The 22486-nt window shown below is 39.4% G+C and overlaps 2 protein-coding genes across 2 annotated transcripts in view; one reads left to right on the top strand and one right to left on the bottom strand.

Moving 5' to 3' along the window:
- The window catches only part of LOC114250649 (irregular chiasm C-roughest protein), a 113081-nt gene extending 108743 nt beyond the window's left edge, over positions 1–4338 (bottom strand). Inside the window, exon 1 of the mRNA XM_089738249.1 lies at positions 4211–4338. The gene's annotated coding sequence lies outside the window, so the exon portion shown is untranslated. The remainder of the gene's footprint in view (positions 1–4210) is intronic.
- Positions 4339–18456: 14118 nt separating this feature from the next.
- On the top strand, positions 18457–21873 carry LOC149499941 (uncharacterized). Its single transcript, XM_089738266.1, has one exon. The coding sequence runs from the start codon at positions 18457–18459 to the stop codon at positions 21871–21873; it is 3417 nt and encodes a 1138-aa protein (XP_089594392.1).
- Positions 21874–22486: the final 613 nt, after the last annotated feature.

Genomic DNA, 22486 nt, shown 5'->3' with positions numbered 1-22486 from the left:
ATTGTGTACAATGAAAGGAATACTGAAAATTCATAATTTCTTATTACACACCGGAAACGACAATGTTTTGGGTGCTGAGTCACTAGGGATATTTTATGGGCTGATACCTAAATACTAGTAATTAATTCACAAGACATTCAATTTTGTTTTTTTATTTTAGGAAACATAAATGTATCAATATTATGAGGATAAACAAATTAAAATTAGTAATGCGTCAAATTATTCATAATACATCTTAAAATAACAAAATTATCAAATTAAGTTTGAAGAAATTTATGGAAAGTGTACTTTATCAACATTTTACGATAGGACATTTCTGATGTACACATTTATTAGTCGCTGAGTGAGGATTACTTTCATTGAAAAGATGGATCATGATAGGTATATGAGTTCATAATCCAAACTGGTAGTAGGACGTCTCGTGAGTCTGCACGGTTAGGTACCACCACCCTGCCTAACTCTGCCGTGAAGCAGTAATGCGTTTCGGTTTGAAGGGTGGAGCAGCCATTGTAACTATACTCAGACCTTAGAACTGATATCTCATGATGGGTGGCGCATTTACGTTGTAGATGTCTATGGGCTCCAGTAACCACTTAATACCACAGGTGGGCCGTGAGCTCGTCCACCTAAGCAATAAAAAAAACATTCGTAATTAATTAACCCCGTTCAGGACAGTGCTAACTCCGGCGAGGTAATCTTTTGAGAAAACCGATAGAGATGTAAGTTTATTGTATCATACATTGTCTTAAATAGAAATAGTAACCTGCTTTAACGACTCTCTACAATGAGTAGATAAACTGTAGATGTGACATTTAATATTTAATACAGAATGCATTAGGGCCAAGATTAAACATTTTGTCAGATGTGTGAAGGATATCCTATTCAACAAAGGCTAGTTATCAATATTTGTAATTTCAATTGTTTTTTCAATAGCCAAAGCTATGCACATTAATATGGTTTTCTGAGTGCACATACTATTTAGATTGCAATCCAGATTAGATCTAGGTACTACTTGTACGATTTAGGTAATATTATGTACTGTAATGATGTAATTTGTTTTGTGCATCAATAAAGTTAAAAAAAAGAGTTATGTGGCTATACCAATGTATTTATACATATATTGTGTGAATATATAAACTGCACACGTCATATTGACAGTTAAAGACGGCGCTAAAATAATTATATGCTTGGTTGAAATTTTTTAAGGACACAATTTAATGTTCTTGAGTTTAAAAACAGAACCTTATACAAGTCTTTTGAATTTAAAACTTTCCCAGAAAGCTCGTTGACAGCTTAATGAGCGTGGTGGGAACACGACCACAGGTAATCATAGTCGAGACTCGAACCGAGGGTCAGGTAGTGCTTTTTTTGTTTTAAAGTCGAACCCTTTTTTGTATTACACTACTAGTCTTAACTTTCATGTTTATTTAAATGAGATACGGCCATGTCATAATTAGGCAAGGCAATTTTTTATTTCAATGATCAAGACTATTGTTGTTACCATTCAAACTAAATGTTACACGGGTCTCTTCACGGAACCCAAAAAAGGGATTTTTGTTTATTTATTTGAACCAACAAAAAAAATACGCTGGTGAGAGTAACGGCATCTACCGCCGAATAGTCGAACGAACATTGAAGAATCTATTAGCTTCTAGAACGCTCGAGAAGTACAACGCCATCTATTGTCAGATAGCGGAAACACAATACTCGAAACGTGTGGAATATTCTCGATAATTCTAGGGATGCGGTATCGACTATAAAAGCGTCGGAGAGATGGCACACAGTCAGTTTGCGTCATGATAATCGCCTTATCGTTGCCGCCGCTGACTACTCCCCGAATCCTGATCACGCAGGAGCCAGTCACCGTCGACGCCCTAGACACGTCCTTACGGATCCATCAGATCCAATAACCTTTGCATTAGACGCCTTCAGCTCTAACACTAGGAGCAGGCTTAGGGACCCCGGTAACCGTACTCGTCGAACTCGACAAAGAGTTCGCCGTGCAACCTAACCCATGAATCAGCTCGCTGAGTTTCTCGCCGGATCTTCTCAGCGGGTCGCGATTCCGATCCGGTAGTAGATTCATTCGCGAAGCAGCTACTCTTGAGCTGTTAGGTCTCCTTCGGAGGCGCTCGGGTAGCTGTTAGCAAATCCCAACCCTCCTGGCTGAGCCCCAGTGCGTAATAGTTTAATTTATACCTCTTACAAAGTAAACATCGGAATATTTGTCAAGGTTCACCGTTATATTTACAACGTATGATAAAGAAATAGAAAAAACCGCATCTGAATTGCATTATCGTTGTAAAAATGTAGGAAGCCAATGCAGATTGCTTAGATGGTAAACGAGTTAAAATAAAATAACAAAAAAAGCTCAAAATCGATTTAAGAACGGGCGGCTAATGAAAGCTAAACAATTAAAATCCCTCGAGGCCCAATTCGGCTTTATATAAACCGGTTCCCGAAGACCCCAGGGCCCGAGTTCGAAGCCTGTATGGGTACGACACAACAGGTGTTGCCGCTACCGAACTGGTTCTCTGATTTTTAGGGATCCGTACCAAAAAAAAAATCAATTAATTACCCTTATTGAACGAACGAGTACTGGTGGTAGGATCTCTTGTGAGTCCGCACGAGTAGGTACCATCACCCTGCCTATTTCTGCCGTAAAGCAGTAATGTGTTTCTCGGTTTGAAGGGCGGGGCAGCCGTTGTAACTATACTTGAGACCTTAGAACTTATATCATAAGGTGGGTGCCGCATATGGATATCTATGGGCTCCAGTAACCACTTAACACCAGGTGGCAGGGCTGTGAGCTCGTCCACCCATCTAAGCAACAAAAAAGAAAGAAAAAGAATGCAAGCTATTCTTTTTTAGAAGTGAAATTAATGTCATAATAATACTATGTGTATGTGTGGTACGTAGCTGGATTGATCGTCAGTGAAAACTGGCGTCTAGCAATTCAGACATGCTTATGCCACATTCTTTTACTGAGACCTTAGAAAGCATATCTTAAGGTGAGTGGCCGCATTAACGTTGTTAATACCTATGGGCTCCAGTAACCACTTAACACCAGGTGGGCTGTGAGCTCGTCCACCCATCTAAGCAATAAAAAAAGTCTGAAAATACTCGGTAGACCGACGGTCCAAATGTTGTTGTTCACAACTTGTCAACGCAAGCTTACCTTGAAAATTTCGTTAGCGCTATTCAGGTATCAAATATCTTAAATGCTCTATGATAATCCACAAACTTATTGTAATCATTTCAAACCAAAATAACAAAGACCAGCCTGGTAGCGCCATCTATTGACAGCTCTGGCAAAAACTTTTTTTTCCAATTGCCAATAATATTTAATACTTAATAATATAATTTATGATTTTTTTAGTATAATATTTGTAATTTATTTACAAATAAAATTATTTATGATATAAAGGATTTAAAGCCGTAGGACTCTATCGGGAACGTAAGGGGCAAAGTTGTGTGAATTGTTTTATTTTGTTATTGTTTATTTAGGTTTAAACATATAATAACCGTGGTTTAATAACTGTTTAGTATCTGTGAAATTGCACAAATGTAGGTTAATTGTGGGTGGTGATTAGCTTCACGGGTTCATTCGAAAAATCCACTAAAATAACTATAATTTTACTGACACAATGCTAAATTTTTTTTTAAATAATTCATAAAAGATACATTAAATGAATAAAGAAAACATTACACACTAAATACCATGTATTTGACGCACACACGCATGCATTCTATTTAATGTCAAACTTTTGTTCTTGACGTCTGTTGTCAAATTGAGAATAGATTAAATATTGTTTGTCTTTGTTAATATTTTTTATAGTGTAGTCTTGGCAAAATTTGTGATTATAGAAGTATAAAATACAATCATAATACTGTACAAACTTACAATTCCAATTAATTATAGTCGAATTTCGACTACTGCGGGACCTCTAGTATATTGAATTTTTCTACTAAAAATTGGGTGGGTGTTTTTCAGCCGCACGGGTACTATAAATCGGCCAGTTTTTGCTGCGAGGCATTCATGCCAAATGCATATTAGATTCAAAGGCAGGAGAGTCGTTTTTACAGTGCAACTGAGTCTTCGATCTCGTGCTTAATGATGAGCGACAGAATACGCGTGTGTATAATCGCTTAACACCAGACGGGCCATGAGCTCGTGCACTATAATATATTGCAAGAAAAAAATACATACCGAACAATAAAATCCAAAAAAAACAACACTAACACTCTTATATATTTTTCGTATAATTAACTTAATAATCCGCGATGTTTTATTTTTCGTGAAATTGGTTTTACAAAAGACACGTCTGCCGCGTACTAAGCCCGTAAGCTGACTGGTAGTCGAGGTGTTTTCCCGCCCTTGGCGCATAGAGTGACGCGAAGAAGCGTGGGCAGCCATAACATGCATTAACGAAATTAGCTGAAATTCACTATTAAGTTATTAGATTCGTATTTCGAATTTCGAAGACTATTTTGTTCGTTTTTGCACACACATACAAATGATATTGGAATACATTTCGAATTTTAAAAAGTTATTTCATTTGTGAGTGTATACATATTATGTATACACCTATAAGTAATTATGAGTAAATACTCGTCGATTGACTCGGTGGTGCAGAAGTTAGCGCCCTTGACTGTTGCGCCAAAGGTCGAGGGTTCGATTCCCACATTGAGCAAATATTAGTGTGAGGAAGAAGTTTGTTTGAATGTTCACTTTTTTTTTAATTCACGGTAAGCTAAGCTCTGCCTCTGGCATTGCTGAGGCCCATGGGTGACGGTAGCCACAAACGATCTACCTACAAGACGCAATAAACAAAAAGTTCCCTACGTTGATGTACCTTTAAAAACATGTACACTAAATGTAATGATCACCAATTAAGTAATAGGTTGGGGAAAAAGTCTTTTCGCATTATAGTATGTATGAACTTGTAATAAAATCTCTTTGGCTTATTAAACTACATATTTGTATCTGGCTGGTTTTGGTATCATTTAAAGTTTAAATTTTAAAGAAGATAATTCCAAATTCAAATTATGAAAATGTGTGATTTTTATTTATTTTTCGTACTGTCAGGATGAGTGAACATAAAGAAAAAAAAAATTTAAAATGTTACTACAAACAAAGTAAAAATCCAACGCAAGCCTTGGAAAAATTTGGTGATGATTATGGACCTAGTGCAGTGTCTGTGAGAGTAACTTGGAAATTATGATGTCAAAGATGCACGTCCCTCTGGTCGCCCTATTACGGATAAAATGGATGCCATTTTTGAAAAAGTGGAGCACAATCGGCATATCAGTAGTTGCGACGTAGGTGAAGAGCTGGGAATTGACCAGAAAACAGTTTTGGCGCAAAAAAACTGGGTACCCAAAAAAGGTTGATATTTGGGTACCTCACGAGCTCACTAAAAGAAACCCAATGAACCGTGTACTTATTTGCGATTCTCTATTACGACGTAATGAAACCGAACCATTTTTGAAGAAGCTGATAACTGGGGATGAAAAGTGAATCACGTACGAGAAGAAAGTGCGAAAAAGGTCGTGGTCAAAGGCCGGTCAGGCTTCACAGACTGTGGCGAAACCCGGGCTAACTCGCAACAAGGTGGTGATGTTTGCGTGGTGGGACTGGAGAGGCATTATTCATTATGAGCTGTCACCACCAGGCAGGAGCATCGATTCTGAACTCTACTGCGAACAACTGATGAGATTAAAGCAAAAGGTTGAGAGAAAGCGGCCGGAATTAATCAATAGAAGGGGTGTGGTTTTTCATCATGATAACGCTAGACCCCATACATCTTTAGACAATCAGCAAAAATAAATGGGTGGACGAGTTCTCAGCCCACCTGGTGTTAAGTAGTTACCGGAACCCTGAGACATCTATAACGTAAATGCCGCCACCTACCTTGAGATATGAGTTCTAAGGACTCAGTATAGTTGCAACGGCTGCCCAACCCTTCAAACCGAAACGCATTACGCCAGAAATAGGCAGGGTGGTAGTACCTACCCGTGCGGACTCACAAGAGGGCCTACTACTAGTAAAAATGTTAGTTTAAAATGTTATATTTATGATTGCCCTAAACAGTCTGATGTTCCTTCTTGCCGAGGTCGCTGTGTTGCATGAACACCCTGACCCTTTAAATCCTCGTCGACATTAATAGCACATTAAAGTTTTAGAAGAAGTCGTCGTGGCCTAAAGGATAAGACGTCTGGTGCATTCGTGTTGAAGCGATGCACCGGTGTTCGAATCCCGCAGGCGGGTACCAATTTTTCTAATGAAATACGTACTCAACAAATGTTCACGATTGACTTCCACGGTGAAGGAATAACATCGTGTAATAAAAATCAAACCCGCAAAATTATAATTTGCGTAATTACTGGTGGTAGGACCATTTGTGACTCCGCGCGGATAGGTACCACCGCCCTGCTTATTTCTGCCGTGAAGCAGTAATGCGTTTCGGTTTGAAGGGTGGGGCAGCCGTTGTAACTATACTGAGACTTTAGAACTTGTATCTCAAGGTGGGTGGCGCATTAACGTTGTAGATGTCTATGGGCTCCAGTAACCACTTAACACCAGGTGGGCTGTGAGCTCGTCCATACATATAAGCAATAAAAAAAAAAAAGACACCGTATTATTCTCTTAACTAGCAACCTTGAACAACTTAAACCTAGTTTTTTAAGAAGTCCATTGTAAGCAGTAATAAACGAAAAATACTAAAAATACAATAACATTTAATTAGCGTCTACCGAAAATACTCTGTCCTTTTTTAGTTACGTTCGCAACGGATATATCCGTCTCGCTCTATATCACTGCAAAAGCTTAACTACACCAATTCATAATTTCATTGATGTAGACACACTAAATAACATTTATAATGGTTTATGAAATCGCGTGTCTGTCCCTATTTAAGTTCTGATAACGCCATGATGGTAACTTTAAAAGGCAATTTACTCGTTTATTTTGTGAAATATAGTTTATTTCGCATTAACAATTTTAAATTATCGTTGAGTTTGATTTACGCTTTATTTATTTAAAGTTTGCAATCAAAACGCCTAACTCGTTAACACAAAAAACAACATTACTAAAATTATAAAGTACTAGCTGACCCGGCAGACTTCGTAGTGCCTCAATCGATAAATAAAATACCTAAACTTTTGTTATAATAAACTTAAAACAAACAAAAGGAATCCGTCCGACGGGGGACACATGAAAGGGAAAACAAAATTTTTATTTTTATTTAATTCCGAGCATTTTCTTAATTATCTACCGTTTAAACCTTCTCTGGACTTCCACAAATAATTCAAGACCAAAATTAGCCAAATCGGTACAGTCGTTCTCAAGTTTTAGCGAGACTAACGAACAACAATTCATTTTTATATATATAGATAGCCAGCTTGGCTCTGCCCCTGGCATTGCTAAATTCCATGGGCGACGGTAACCACTCACTATCAGGTGGGCCGTATGCTCGTCTGCCTACAAGGGCAATAAAAAAAAAGATAGATTATTATTATGCTAAAAATACCATTATTTTAGACAAAAGTATTCCCCAACTATCGGCAAATACGTCAGCATTCTGAATTTCGGACAGAAATTTGTTTAGCAACGCCATTACCCTGGTCGTTGGACAGTTCCTAGTTCTATAAGTCCTCAGCCCTGCCAACGCCGCGGATAAGCGATGGCGGAGCTTATAGAGCAAGGGAGCTTTTTTTACGCGACTGCGACTTAACCATTAAATGCTTTTGAATGTTCACATATTATTATATTTCTTTGCGAGCAGTGGTAACCTGAAAATATGCAGTGACTTTCCGACAAGCGGCCGATACCTTTCAATTTCCCGTTCGATGGAGAAAAAAAAAACACGTATAAATAGCATTTCCCCTTTGCACTTGTCACGAGACCATGAATTAAAAAGGGTCGCCTTACGAAGGGTCCTATGTCGCATTCAAACTTAATAAAGCACGCCTGAAAATGCCTAGCTGCTATTTTGGGTTTCGGCGCAACCCTATCCGTTCACTAATTTAGTGGTTATCTAAAGCTATAGACACCGTATTGTGAATAGTGGCAGACTAGGACTAACGTTTTAAAGTCTCATTTTAAGCCAAAAAAATCGTTTACTTACACTTTTGAAGTCGTCGTGGCCTAAAGGATACGACGTCCGTCGTATGTAGCGATGCACCGGTGTTCGAATCCCGCAGGCGGGTACCAATTTTTCTAATGAAATACGTACTCAACAGATGTTCACGATTGACTTCCATGGTGAAGGAATAACATTGTGTAATAAAAATCAAACCCGCAAAATTATAATTTGCGTAATTACTGGTGGTAGGATCACTTGTGAGTCCACGCGGATAGGTCCACCACCCCGCCAGTTTCCGCCGTGAAGCAGTAATGCGTTTCGGTTCGAAGGGTGGAGGTAGCCGTTGTAACTATTCTGAGATCTTAGAACTTATATCTCGAGGTGGGTGGCGCATTAACGTTGTAGATGTCTATGGGCTCCAGTAACCACTTAACACCAGGTGGGCTGTGAGCTCGTCCATACATCTAAGCAGTAAATAAAAAAAAACTTAAATATGACGACATTCTTTTAACGTATTTAACATTTTGCATATGGTCGAATAATGCTTCTATGTAACTATTACTAACTTTAAACTGCTTACGAGACCTATGCTTCCACTGATAGTACTATGACAAAGTGGAGTATACCTATCCCGTGTGCTTAGTGCGAGTTTTTTAACGTTCTCGACATGCATACAAATTTAAGTTAACTTTTACGTTATCGAGAACGTTAAAATACTCACACTAGACACAGTGGGTGTTTTTTTTTTTTTCAACCCAAAATATGCTGGATATATGCCCCTCCCAATGCTCACCACAATAACCGGTCCTACGCAACTTGCATCCAGCGTATTACCGCGACCTCTAGCAGATCATGGTCGGAGTCTTACTCACGGTGTGCTCACCGGTGCGCTGTCGCCACTTGAAATCTTTTCGGTCCCACCAGCTATCTGTTCTACTAGCAATGTGTCCCACCCACTGCCACTTCAATCTTGCAATCCTTCGAGCTATGCTAGTGACCTTGGTTCTTCTGCGAATCTCCTCATTCCTGATTTCGATTTCGATGGATTTCGCACGGGAAACTCCGAGCGTAGCTCTCTGCCTTTCTCTTTGAGTGACTTTGAGCCTTCTGATAAAGCCCATTTTCAGCGACCACGTCTCACTGCCGTAAACATTGGAGTGTTAACGACGACTGTTTTCCATTACAGTCTAACGAGTTACGTCAGAACGAGAACAAAAATACAAACAAACAGTCTTTTTATCCAAGCGTGGGTTAAGGATTTCAGGGCATTATAAGTCTAGAGCTCTTTGCCTTCACTAGGATTGTTTTTTTATTCAGAAATAATTCAACACGTTGCATTTAATCGAGCCTAAGTGTCACCATCTGGTTCTTAAACCGGTGCTCTTATAGCAACGGTTACCATGGTAACTTGCTGTGCGTATCTATTCCTAACCTAATAGGAACATAGCCTTATAGTACCTATGTTGCACTAGATGAAAAATCCTTTCTGGATAGGATTGAATCCGTTCTCATTGAATGCTTACATCACAAACGGGGTCTCTGTGCGAAATTTAGTATTTATCAGATATTATAAACAAGCCTTCACCCACGGCTTCGCCCGTGCAATCAAAGAAAAGTATCAGTTAAGTTTCCCGTCAGAATGAGATGCTATTTCGGGATAAAAGGTAGCCTATGTAACACACGTGATTTAAAACTATCACTTTTTACAAATCATGTCAATCCGTAACTTCATTTCGTCGTTAAAGAAGGAGGAAATCGCGTAATTTTTCAGAAGACACTAAAACATACTCCCGTATGTAATAACCTCACTTTAAAAACGATAGTCTTGGTAGAAACCCATTAAAACGAATGTAATGGGCCTAATTCGATGAGCTTACTATACCATTTGGTCATGCAAGAATTCTGTTAGCCTCTTAGTTCATTACCATCATACTATAATCATCAGAAATAAATCTTTACGAATTTTGACGAATGTGGTTATGCGACTATTTGATAGAGTTATTCCGTTCATACAAAATTAAACACAAATATTAAAGAAACAGCTGGTAGGACAGTCTGTTAATTGATTCATAAAAACCGTGCGTTATAAACATTGTCTTTGACATTGTCAATGTTTGAAGAATAAAATGAACTTGTTGCGCTGTCCGAACATAAAATACAGCTCTTCCGATTACACCAAAAAAATGATCCTAAGCGTTTTTCTAGACGTTTCTTTTAATTTCTCGTTTCACGGTTTTCGTGCAACATGAAAACTTGCCACCCCGACAGAATGTCGCTTGACACCCGCAGACTTAGACTACGAGCCACTAGCGAGTACTTAGACCACTTCTTGCATACTTCGACTAGCAACTACGCGAATTTTGTTAGTATTATTTCAGTTTTAAACTAGGTACCTACTTACACTACCATATAAATATTAATTTTAGTGTAGCGGAGTAGTGAAAACTTGCGTAATTACCGAAAGGTTTTTTTTTGCATAAGTCGCTGAATAAGTTGACGTTCCACTGTGTTATCGATGGAAACTGGTCACACAGCCATTGACTTATGGTCTAATGAACCATTTAAGCGAAATTTCGGATTATAGGTGTTACTAGATTGTACGAACGGTCGTTTTTTTTTTGACGCGACAACGTCTTATAATTCGATGGAGCCGGCTGCACGCACGAAAAAACATGACTCATGCGGCGTTACGTCGCTCTGAGGCGTTCCATTTAAGGCTTGAAGTGCAAGCGAGAGCGCGCAACGAGCGACAAAGAGGCACAATCGGCCTCCGCGTTCGGCAGCGTTCGACATCTGTCTCTCTCCTATTTGAGTGAGCGATGCATCCTGGATTGCTGCTATATAATAATACATTTACATGTTTTCGTCAAATATGAAACTCAGTGAAAAGTGAATGTGGTGTCAATTGTTTATAGATTAAATCTTTGTAGACCGTACTTATATATTCTTGGTAGCTCCCCAACTGAGGATGGATGTTCTACGCGAGAAACCCATATTTTTTTATATTTTTTATTGCTTAGATGGGTAGACGAGCTCACAGCCTACCTGGTGTTAGGTGGTTACTGGAGCCCATAGACATCTACAACGTAAATGCACCACCCACCTTGAGATATAAGTTCTAAGGTCTCAAGTATAGTTACAACGGCTGCCCCACCCTTCAAAGCGAAATGCATTACTGCTTCACGGCAGAAATAGGCAGGGTGGTGGTACCTACCCGCTCGGAGTCACAAGAGGTCCTACGACCAGTAAATCTCGCCCCTCACCTGCCTTGGTTGAGTTCTTTCTTATCCTATCAATTACCAAGTGTAGATGGGATAAGTGGTAATGTCATCATGATAAAAAAATACCGAAATAATTTTCAAAAGATGTTTTTTTTCAATTATACCAATATTTTTCCTGTCCTTTGTCTGAACAGATTATTACAAAACATAGTATTAGATAAGAATGATATAAAGTAAACATAGCCAACAGGTCGGATCACGAGAGGGACGAGGTAATGTGACTTTTTCCCTCCTTTGTTCAACAACTGTGGCCATTTTCCAGCACAGACATAGTAAGGTTTAGAAGTGAAATAAATTAAATAGTTTTCGTAAAAAATAGATTTAGTAATTCGAAATTATTAAATTTTACTTAACTAATGAACAATAAATAAACATTGGTTGACAATGTAGTATTTTTTTCGGTACTCGCCAGTCGTTCTTATTAGTCATTTTCTGAAAATTTGTGAGTAGTTGCCACAGTATTAAAATGTTAATGAACAATAACTTGCTCGTCCGTGAACGCCAACTGAAAAGTATTCAAAACATCGGAAATAATATAATGACACCGTCGTCATGGGGTCGTCGCGTCCCCTTGCGGGGGCGCGGAGCGGGCCTCGGGGTAACCCCTCTGCCCGGACTGGATCTCCCTACTTATTGAGGCAGGGGTGTTGCACTGCGGGATGGTATGTATCAGGCTCGAGGTGTGTGATGGGACGACTTCTTTCTTCTCTTCCCTCTTCTCTTCATCTTCATTTCTTCTTTCTTCTCTTCTTCGTTCTTGGGGGGCGGCTGCTACTCTCCTCCAATTTTTTTTTTCCCTCCTGTCAACTGTCATTATCATGTATCGTAATATATATCGTAATAATATCATATTTTTGGACGTAATCATAAATCGACTGAGCACAAATTTAATATTTTCACGGAATGAATTTGAGCGGATACCGGATGTAAAGTTATTGCGTGCCTTTATTATTGATTATATTTATATTAATAAAAATTATTGGCGGAAAGGTTCTTAAGAATTTTAGGGAAAAAGTTTCGTCATTATATTTTTCGTAGAATTTTCACGGTGGCTGTTCAATCCAAGCTGCTGTGATATTTCAGAACTTAATTTAGTTCAATCGGTCACCAAATCAAATTTAGATCACGTTATTTTTTTTTAATATTATATTATCTTTGGATATGTCATATCTTATTAATGTGTGGTAGCGTTCACATATATGTCTATAGTATTATGTCTATAGGCTTTAATATCCATTCAACACAAAGAGTTCTTTCACCCATTTTCTGAAATACGAGTAGAAATTAAAAACCACTGATCTCATTTCCCGGTTTTGGCCATAGAATTCACCTTGTAATTTCTAGGAGATCTGTTAATCGCGAACCGATTGTGTAAAAAAATAACTTCTGCAACAAAAAAATGCGATTAGAAAAAATAATGAAAAGACATGAAAAAAAAAAAAAAAAAATATTGATTTCATTTCTATTCTCTTCTGAAGTCTGTAGTAGCTTGGAGGCAAATCACGGTCGGAGTTTGAATTATGATAGTTTTTGCGAGAGGTCGCGACTTTTATGACGTGTAAGCTCAACCCTCGCCCTGATAAATTCGCACTCGAATTTCTAAGCGTGTTCGTATAATCAGTTCATCTATTGAGTGCTTTTTTTTAAATATATGCTAATACAAATAAGGTTTAGCCGGCGAAAGAGTGAGATAGAAAATCTCTCTCTCACTTCTACAGCTACCGCACACATGTCGATTTTGTTTTGCAATATGGGTAGATATAAACACGCCTCGTCTAGTGTTAAGTGGTCACCGGACTCTATAGAGACAATAACGTGAATCTCACAGCCCCCTTTGAGGCTTATGATTGAAATATCAACTGTATATCATACTTTAACTCTTCAAACTGCAATCCATTACGGCTTCGCGGCCGAAGTCGCTTAAGCCATTATAGACTTATTTTCATTTATAATTATAATTATATTTGGTTCTATTTATGTTACACGACATGGTTTCTTCATTGCGTACATACGTGACAAAAGAAATGACTAATCAAATATAAAAGATACGCCACCACCTGGTTTCAAAAGTAAAACTCTTTGAATTACGGATATCAGAGACTGTTAAATATAGTTGTAAATAAATGCATACACAATATAGAGATTTTAATCGCCCAGACTATGAGCAAACAAACTTGTCGGAGCTGATTACGTGTTGAGCACGCATTCCTGTAGATTAGTTAATATACTGTTACGCCGATAAGAGTAACGCCATCTATCGCTGAATAGTCGAAAGAATATCGAAGGACCTAGTAGCACCTAGAACGCTCGAGAAGTACAAAGCTATCTATTGTCAGATAGCGGAAACACAATACCCGAAATGTGTGGAATATTATCGATAATTCTAGGGATGTGGTATCGACTTGTAATATAGCGTTGCAGAGATGACACGCAGTCAGATAGTAATCGGAACTACTCGAAGCGAAACAGCGAACGGATCACCTGAAGCGAAGCGGAAGAAGTGAATCGTGAATTTTAAAGTGCTTGTGAAGTGTTTTAAGTTTTCTAAGTGCTAATACAGTGTTAACTTGTAATTCAGTAGAATTTTATTTATCCCGAACCCCAGCGCGTAACAATACCTACGTAGCTTAAGAACTAAAAAAATACATTTAAACAAAGCAAACCGAAGTAACAATGAATTTTATACCTTATTGTCCTGTTGATACCGGTCATAATAGCAAATTTTCAAGTCAATCGCATTTTCTTAAAGTCGGTGAAAATGACTTTGAAATATTCAGTTCGTAGTATCAGACTTTTAGAATTGATGTGGCTTAATCCAAATATTTTTGTTTTTTTGGTAAACGTCAAAAATATGATTGAAGAAATCTAATTCAGTTTTGATTTTAATATTTTGAGCCTTGCAAGACGTAAAGTTCTTTTGTAACTAAAATAAAATTTCATTTTTATCTAAAACTAGCTTTTGCCCGCGACTTCGTCCGCGTTTAATACTAAGTTTGGCATAACGCTAAATTTTACGTAGAATATTATCTTTATAAAAACACCTTCACAAATAATGCTTTATTTTAGAAGAAACTTGGTTAGCATAAAAAACGTTATAAAGAGCCATCATCATCAGCCTGTATCTGTCCACTGCTGGATGTAGGCCTCTCCCATAGTCCGCCACAATGAACGATCCTCCGCCTTCCGCATCCAATCTCTCCCAGCATATCGCCGCAAGTCATCGGTCCAACGGGCAGGGGGACGCCCAACGCTGCGTTTGCCGGTACGCGGTCTCCAGTCCAGAACACGTCTGCTCCATCGGCCATCGGTTCTGCGACACGTATGTCCGGCCCATTGCCACTTCAGCTTGCTAACCTTTAGGACTATGTCGGTTACTTTGGTTCTTTGACGAATTTCATCATTTCTGACTCGATCCATCAAAGAAACTCCGAGCATACACCTTTCCATAGCACGCTGAGCGACTTTGAGCTTACGGACCAAACCTACGGTTAATGTCCACGTTTCAGCGCCATATGTCATGACCGGCAGCACACACACCACATAAAGAGCCAACCTTAACATAATATAGACATACGCTGTAGCGGACTATTATTAGATCTTTTAAAGGGGAACAATTCTTTCGTACATTATTTTAGCGAAACTTTAACCATTTCCGCAGCGCACGCAGTGGAAGCTCTCAAAAGGGAAAAAACCCCGATTTTGAAACATTCTTTATTGGTGCTCCGCTTGCATTTGGCTAGGACCAAATACGTAATGTTATATAGCCTATAACCTTTCTCGATAAATGGGCTATCTAACACTGAAAGAATTCTTCAAATCGGACCAGTAGTTCCTGAGATTAGCGCGTTCAAACAAACAAACTCTTCATCTTTATAATATTAGTATAGAAAATAATATAATTATAAACTGATAGAATACATGTGTATAAATCGTTCAAAGTATTTGTAAAATCTCATTTTGGAAAATTGTTTTAGTTCACTTCAATTAAAAATCCCGATAGATTGAGATATGCCGAGCTTATAAAAGCGTGTTAAAAATGTTACATAATGTCAAACATAGTCGTATCATTTGTCAGGAGTACACTGCAGGCAGTCCTTACCCTTCAGGCCACAATGATAAGACCCACTAACCTGCCACATTCAACATGACAGAAACGCCAAATCTATTTATCTATATACGTGAAGCAAAAACTTTGTATCCCTTTTTACGAAAATTGCGTGGACGGAGGAGTATGAAATTTTCCACACATATAGAGAATATAGAGAAGAAGTGCACAATGCTAATTTTTTTTTAAATAATGCATAAAAGATACATTAAATCAATAAAGAAAACATTACACACACTACATACCATGTATTTGACGCACACACGCATGCATACTATTTACTGTCAAACTTTTGATCTTGACGTCTGTTGTCAAATTGAGAATAGATTAAATATTGTTTGTCTCTGTTAATATTTTTTATAGTGTAGTCTTGGCGAAATTTGTGATTATAGAAGTATAAAATACAATCAAAATAGTGTACAAACTTACAACTCTAACTAATTATAGTCGAATTTCGACTACTGCGGGACCTCTAGTTTCATTTAATTCTTTATTTATTTATTAGGCACACAATACACATTAAAAGCTAAAAAGATAAACAAACAATAACAACAAGTATTATAAATAAAAAAAACTGGCTTGCAACATAAGCCATTTTCGCACGACTAAACAAGAAAATGTGCTGAATTTGTACACGATGTTATAAATAATGCAATAAACATTAAATAATTACACAACATAGCCTGCTGTTAATCACACTAAATTTGTTTCACTCAAAAAATATTAATATAATAATATAAATAATAACGGCCGTCTGGTGTAGTGGTAAGTGACATGGTCACTACACAAGGGGGTCGCGGGTTCGAATCCCGCCAAGGGAAGATATTTGTATGATAAATATAAATATATTTTCCAGGGTTATGGATGTATATTAAATATATTATGTATGTGTATAATAAAAATCTTACATTTATATCCGTTATCTGGTACCTGTAACACAAGTTCTTTACGAACTTATCACGGGACCAGTTAACGTGGCGTGATAAAAAATAATAATAAAAACTTCAGAGGTGTCAAGGGACACCCGGATGGAACGAAGTTCCTTTCGATTAATTAGTGAAGGAATTGTAATATTTTTTTTAAGTTATAATAATTAATTACGGCATTATGAAGAAGAAAAAAACAATACTATGAACTAAATTACTATTGTTGAAACGCTATCTCGAGAAACTGTACTCATTACGCGGACCAATCGGATACGAGCAATGTGACGCGATAAGCGCCTACACGTTGATTGGTCAGAATGACGGATCTAAAAAGTGTCGTGACAACTTTTCGTAAGATTTTTTTCCGTCTAGCCCCCTTTCACAACGCGCGGCAAGGAACTTCGTTCAAATAGTTAAAAAAAAAATCAAAAATGAGAAATCGAAATAAAATAATCGAAGCGCATCCCAATCTGCCAATATCACCAAAGTTTATGAACCAATTAAATTATACGATTTGTTCTAAGCCTTCCCTTTCCTTCCAATAGATCAAAGAATGGTTGTGAATAAAATATGAACAGTAAATTAGGCGCAATTACACAGTGTACCGCCTCAGGGATCTCGATGTGAAATAAGGATGTGAATTTACTTAAGCTAATAAATATTCCTAAGGAACGAACACACGAAATAATTAAATTTTCGTTCTGTTATCACTTTAACCACCTCATATAAGGTATGTTCTTGAGATTTTGGTTATTTCTGCCGTGAAGCAGTAATGCGTTTCGGTTTGAAGGGTGGGGCAGCCGTTGTAACTACTTGAGACCTTAGAACTAGTATCTCAAGGTGGGTGGCGCATTTACGTTGTGGATGTCTATGGGCTCCAGTAACCACTTAAAACCAGATGGGCTGTGAGCTCGTCCAGCCATCTAAGCAATAAAATAAATAAATAATGTAAGTTAGATAAATGACCACAGTATTGAATGCTGGTCCATATGATCCCCATATGATAGTCACCTATGATTATTATCCAACATTTTTATATATTTTTTAAGTTTTACACGAACGAGCTAACGGATGTCTGATGTTAAGTGTTAAGGAACATATAGATATCAACGACGATAAGGCCGAAAAAATAATAAGTTTTGGACACCCTGTATGGTTCGATTGAGTGATTTTATAAAAAAACACTTCTTGCGCGCCTTATAATATTTAATTCTAAATATAAATAGCTATATCAGCCGATTCGCTTGGATTCATATTCATTTCATATTTGTGCAGGACGAAATAGGGTTTTAAATAGTTTTATCAAACAAATAGAATTAATATAGTTCATAAGTAATTACGTAACATAAATGTATAATCTTAAGTTATTTTATAGTCAATATGTTAGTGTATCAGATCAGAGAATGTAAATAGACCAATAGGAACGATTTGTGGAGCGCTTTCACTACGGTAACATACAGATCAAGGGACCCCCGAAAGTGGCGCGTCGATAGCGCGTCGCGAGATGGGGTACTGAAATAAATATAAAAGGATGGCCATTTATAGGCAAAAACAGTTCCCAGTGAATCTTCGACAAAGAACCATCAGCAAGATAGAAACAGTTCTCAGCGAATCTCCGACATAGAAACATCAAGACAGAAACAGTTCCCAGTGAATCTTCGACAAAGAACCATCAGCAAGATAGAAACAGTTCTCAGCAGATCATCAAGACAGAAACAGTTCTCAGAAGCTCTCCGACAAAGAAACATCAGCAAGACAGAAACAGTTACCAGCAGTTCTCCAATAGTACAGTTATCAGAAAACCACCAGTGAATCAGCTACCAGTGAACCAGACAGTTACCTGTGAAACCTCGCTACAGAAGCCGAAACCCATCGAAAGAAACAGCCGTCTTCTACCAGCGCACAAACAGACAGCAGAAAATATTATCACACGACTCGGAAACAGCCATACAGACCGGGTCGTGTACATTTCATGGTCCTTCGAGCCGGATAGAGGACACATGTCATTATTCTCTCGAGCCGGGTAGAGGATACGTTTTGAAAAGGAAACTGGAACAATGCCGATAACGCGGTCAACAGGAAGAGGACGGATCGAAACAAAACAGTCGCCGCCCTCAGAAACCACAGCTACAGCACAGAGCATGTGGACAGAAACAACCGCGAATACCGTCATGAGTCTGGTAGCCCCCACAACAGAATCATCGTGCGCAACAGCCAACACGGAAGCCACGACGAAACTCGCAGAGAAACCTGGGAACTCAAAAACAGAGGCCGTCAAACAGTATATAGTCAAACAGAATGACGTGCCAACAAAACAGCGCGCCGGTACAGTCAAAACTGACCGGTCGCGAAACAGAAAAGAACAGAAGATAGCCAAAGCTAGAGAAGAGCTCGCCCGCCTACAAGTGGAATTGGCAGCCGCCCGACTGGCCACGCTCGAAGCTGGATCTGATGACGAAAACAGCGAATCAGAATACAGTAAGTCAGAACTCGATGAAAGAGTGGGCACGTGGCTGGAAACCCAACCCACAAAAACAGAAAATGACGACCAGCATAATGAAAAACCGGCGGGAACCTGCGACAAACAAGACTTCTCAGATCTAACCGCAGCAATAACACTCGCCGTCAAAGCCGCCCGCGAACCAAGATACACAGAGTTGCCATTCTTCAACGGCAATCACCAAGACTGGCTATCCTTTCGCGCAGCCTATCACGAGACAATGAACTCCTTTACAAAAACAGAAAATATAAACAGACTCAGAAGGAACCTGAAAGGAAGGGCAAAGGAAGCCGTTGACGGATTACTTATAACAAATGCTGATCCGTCCGACGTCATAAGAAGTCTAGAAGCGCGATTCGGAAGACCGGAAACGATAGCCATAACGGAGCTAGACACGCTACGAGCTCTGCCAAGACTAACAGAAACACCAAGAGACATTTGTATATTCTCCAGTAAGGTGACCAACGCCGTAGCTACGCTTCGTGCATTAAATTGCACACATTACTTATATAATCCGGAAACTACCAAAACAATGTTAGAAAAACTCACACCAACACTACGTTACCGATACTACGACTTCACCGCGGTACAACCGAAGGAGGATCCGGATCTAATTAAATTTGAAAAATTCATGAAAAGAGAAGCCGAACTGTGCAGCCCTTATGCACAGCCTGAACAGGCGGGGCACTACTCGCAGCCCGCACAACACAACAGACGCATACAGAACGTGCACTTAGTCAGTGAGAAGCCATCACGAGCTAAATGTCCGGTATGTAGCAACACTGAACACACCACAACAGACTGCTACATATTCAAGAAGGCAGACTCAAACACAAGATGGGACATCGCTAAGAATAAACACCTGTGTTTCCGATGTCTCAAGTATAGAAATAAAACCCACCACTGTAAACCGAAGACGTGTGGCATTAATGATTGCAAATATACTCACAACAAGATGCTACACTTCGACAGAAAAATTGAAAAAACAGACAACAGTGACAAGGAAACAACAGAGAACATTAATTCCGCTTGGACCGGAAAACAGAAACAGTCCTATTTGAAAATAATCCCAGTCCAAGTACAAGGACCGATAGGCACGGTTGATACATACGCGCTGCTTGACGATGGATCAACGGTGACACTCATAGACGAAATCATTTGCAAGAAGACTGGAATAACAGGACCAATCGATCCGTTACACATACAGGCGATTAACAACATAAAATCAATGGAAACAAGGTCAAGAAGAGTCAACCTCACGCTCAGAGGCCTCAACAGTCGAAAAGAAATAATACAAGCGAGAACAGTTAACGACCTACAAGTAACAGCACAAAAAATACCAAAGGAACAGATAGATGAGTATTCGCACCTACGAGATATCAGTGACATCATCACGTACGAGAACGCGAAACCTGGAATCCTGATTGGCCAAGACAACTGGCACATGCTACTAGCTTCGAAAGTTAGACGAGGCAACAGGAATCAGCCAATAGCGTCACTGACACCTCTAGGCTGGGTATTGCATGGAGGTCGCACTCGTACCCTAGGCCACCACATAAACTACATAAATCATGCTAGCGAAACCCAGGAAGATGATAAAATAGAAAATCTGGTAAAACAGTATTTCGCTATGGATGCGCTATGCATCACACCAAGAAGACCAAAAACAGACCCAGAGGAACAGGCGCTTCGCATCCTCAACAGCAATACAGTCCACACAACAGATGGAAGATACGAAACTACTCTGCTCTGGAAAACAGATAATGTCAGTCTACCAGACAACTACAATAACTCGTTAAAGCGACTGATAAATATAGAAAACAAACTCGATCGTAATCCGGAACTGAAACAGAAATACACAGAACAGATGGAAGCACTCGTCGCGAAAGGCTACGCTGAGCCCGCTCCAAAAACAAAAACAGAGAACAGAACATGGTATCTACCTCACTTCGCCGTCGTGAACCCCCTAAAGCCGGAAAAACTCCGAGTCGTCCACGACGCCGCCGCCAGAACAAAAGGGGTAGTTTTAAATGATATGCTGCTTAAGGGACCGGACCTACTCCAATCACTACCAGGAGTGATAATGCGATTCAGACAGCATAATATAGCAGTAACAGCAGACATCAAGGAGATGTTCATGCAAGTGAAATTGAGACATGAAGACAGAGACGCGCTCCGTTATCTCTGGCGCAAAGATCAGCGTGATGACAAGCCCCCAGAAGAAAACAGAATGACCTCGTTGATCTTCGGGGCGTCAAGTTCTCCTTCCACAGCAATATATGTAAAGAACTTGACCGCCCAGAAACAAGAAGCCACGCACCCGGAGGCGGCAGTCGCAGTACAGAACAGACACTACGAAGACGACTTCTTAGACAGTTTTAAAGGTTTAAAAGTTGCAGTGCACATAACTACAGACTTTCGTCGAAAACACGAAAGAAAGCCGACCTCGAAGACCTTCTGGACCGACAGTAAGATAGTGTTGAGATGGACAAGAACGGGATCACGCTCGTACAAACCGTACGTTACCCAACGCCTGACAGCTATAGAGGACAGTTCAACAATAAACGGGAGGCGATGGTTTCCCACGAAGCACAACTTAGCCGACGACGTGACCCGAAACGTCCCAATGCCATACCAAAATGAACATAGATGGTTCAGAGGGACAGAATTCCTACGCCAACGAGAGGACTCCTGGCCGACGGAATCGGCGTCAGAAACTACAGAACCGACGGGTGAAGTAAATATAGCAGCTGCAGCACCGGCGGGAGCCTCATGGCCGAGGCGTCGCCATGAAAAGTGGAAGTGCCAGTCACGAAATACACACATGCGAGGGAAAAGTGATAGCGACATATCCAGGTCCCGACAACGTGGGGCGCACCGTAGACATCAGAACCAAGGGTGGAGTTCTACGGAGACCAGTACGAAAACTACTGATCCTGCCCATCGAAGAAGACCATCCTGCACCGAGAAATAATGCGACGGACTCGCACGGCGGGAGTAATGTGCAGGACGAAATAGGGTTTTAAATAGTTTTATCAAACAAATAGAATTAATATAGTTCATAAGTAATTACGTAACATAAATGTATAATCTTAAGTTATTTTATAGTCAATATGTTAGTGTATCAGATCAGAGAATGTAAATAGACCAATAGGAACGATTTGTGGAGCGCTTTCACTACGGTAACATACAGATCAAGGGACCCCCGAAAGTGGCGCGTCGATAGCGCGTCGCGAGATGGGGTACTGAAATAAATATAAAAGGATGGCCATTTATAGGCAAAAACAGTTCCCAGTGAATCTTCGACAAAGAACCATCAGCAAGATAGAAACAGTTCTCAGCGAATCTCCGACATAGAAACATCAAGACAGAAACAGTTCCCAGTGAATCTTCGACAAAGAACCATCAGCAAGATAGAAACAGTTCTCAGCAGATCATCAAGACAGAAACAGTTCTCAGAAGCTCTCCGACAAAGAAACATCAGCAAGACAGAAACAGTTACCAGCAGTTCTCCAATAGTACAGTTATCAGAAAACCACCAGTGAATCAGCTACCAGTGAACCAGACAGTTACCTGTGAAACCTCGC

The sequence above is a fragment of the Bombyx mandarina genome, chromosome 24 (assembly GCF_030267445.1).
Source record: "Bombyx mandarina strain Sakado chromosome 24, ASM3026744v2".
NCBI classification, from domain to species: domain Eukaryota; kingdom Metazoa; phylum Arthropoda; class Insecta; order Lepidoptera; family Bombycidae; genus Bombyx; species Bombyx mandarina.
This window is presented reverse-complemented; position numbering and strand designations above follow the sequence as displayed.

Coding starts and splice junctions, on each gene's coding strand:
- LOC149499941 (XM_089738266.1), top strand. CDS start 18,457: ATGCCGATAACGCGGTCAACAGGAAGAGGACGGATCGAAACAAAACAG.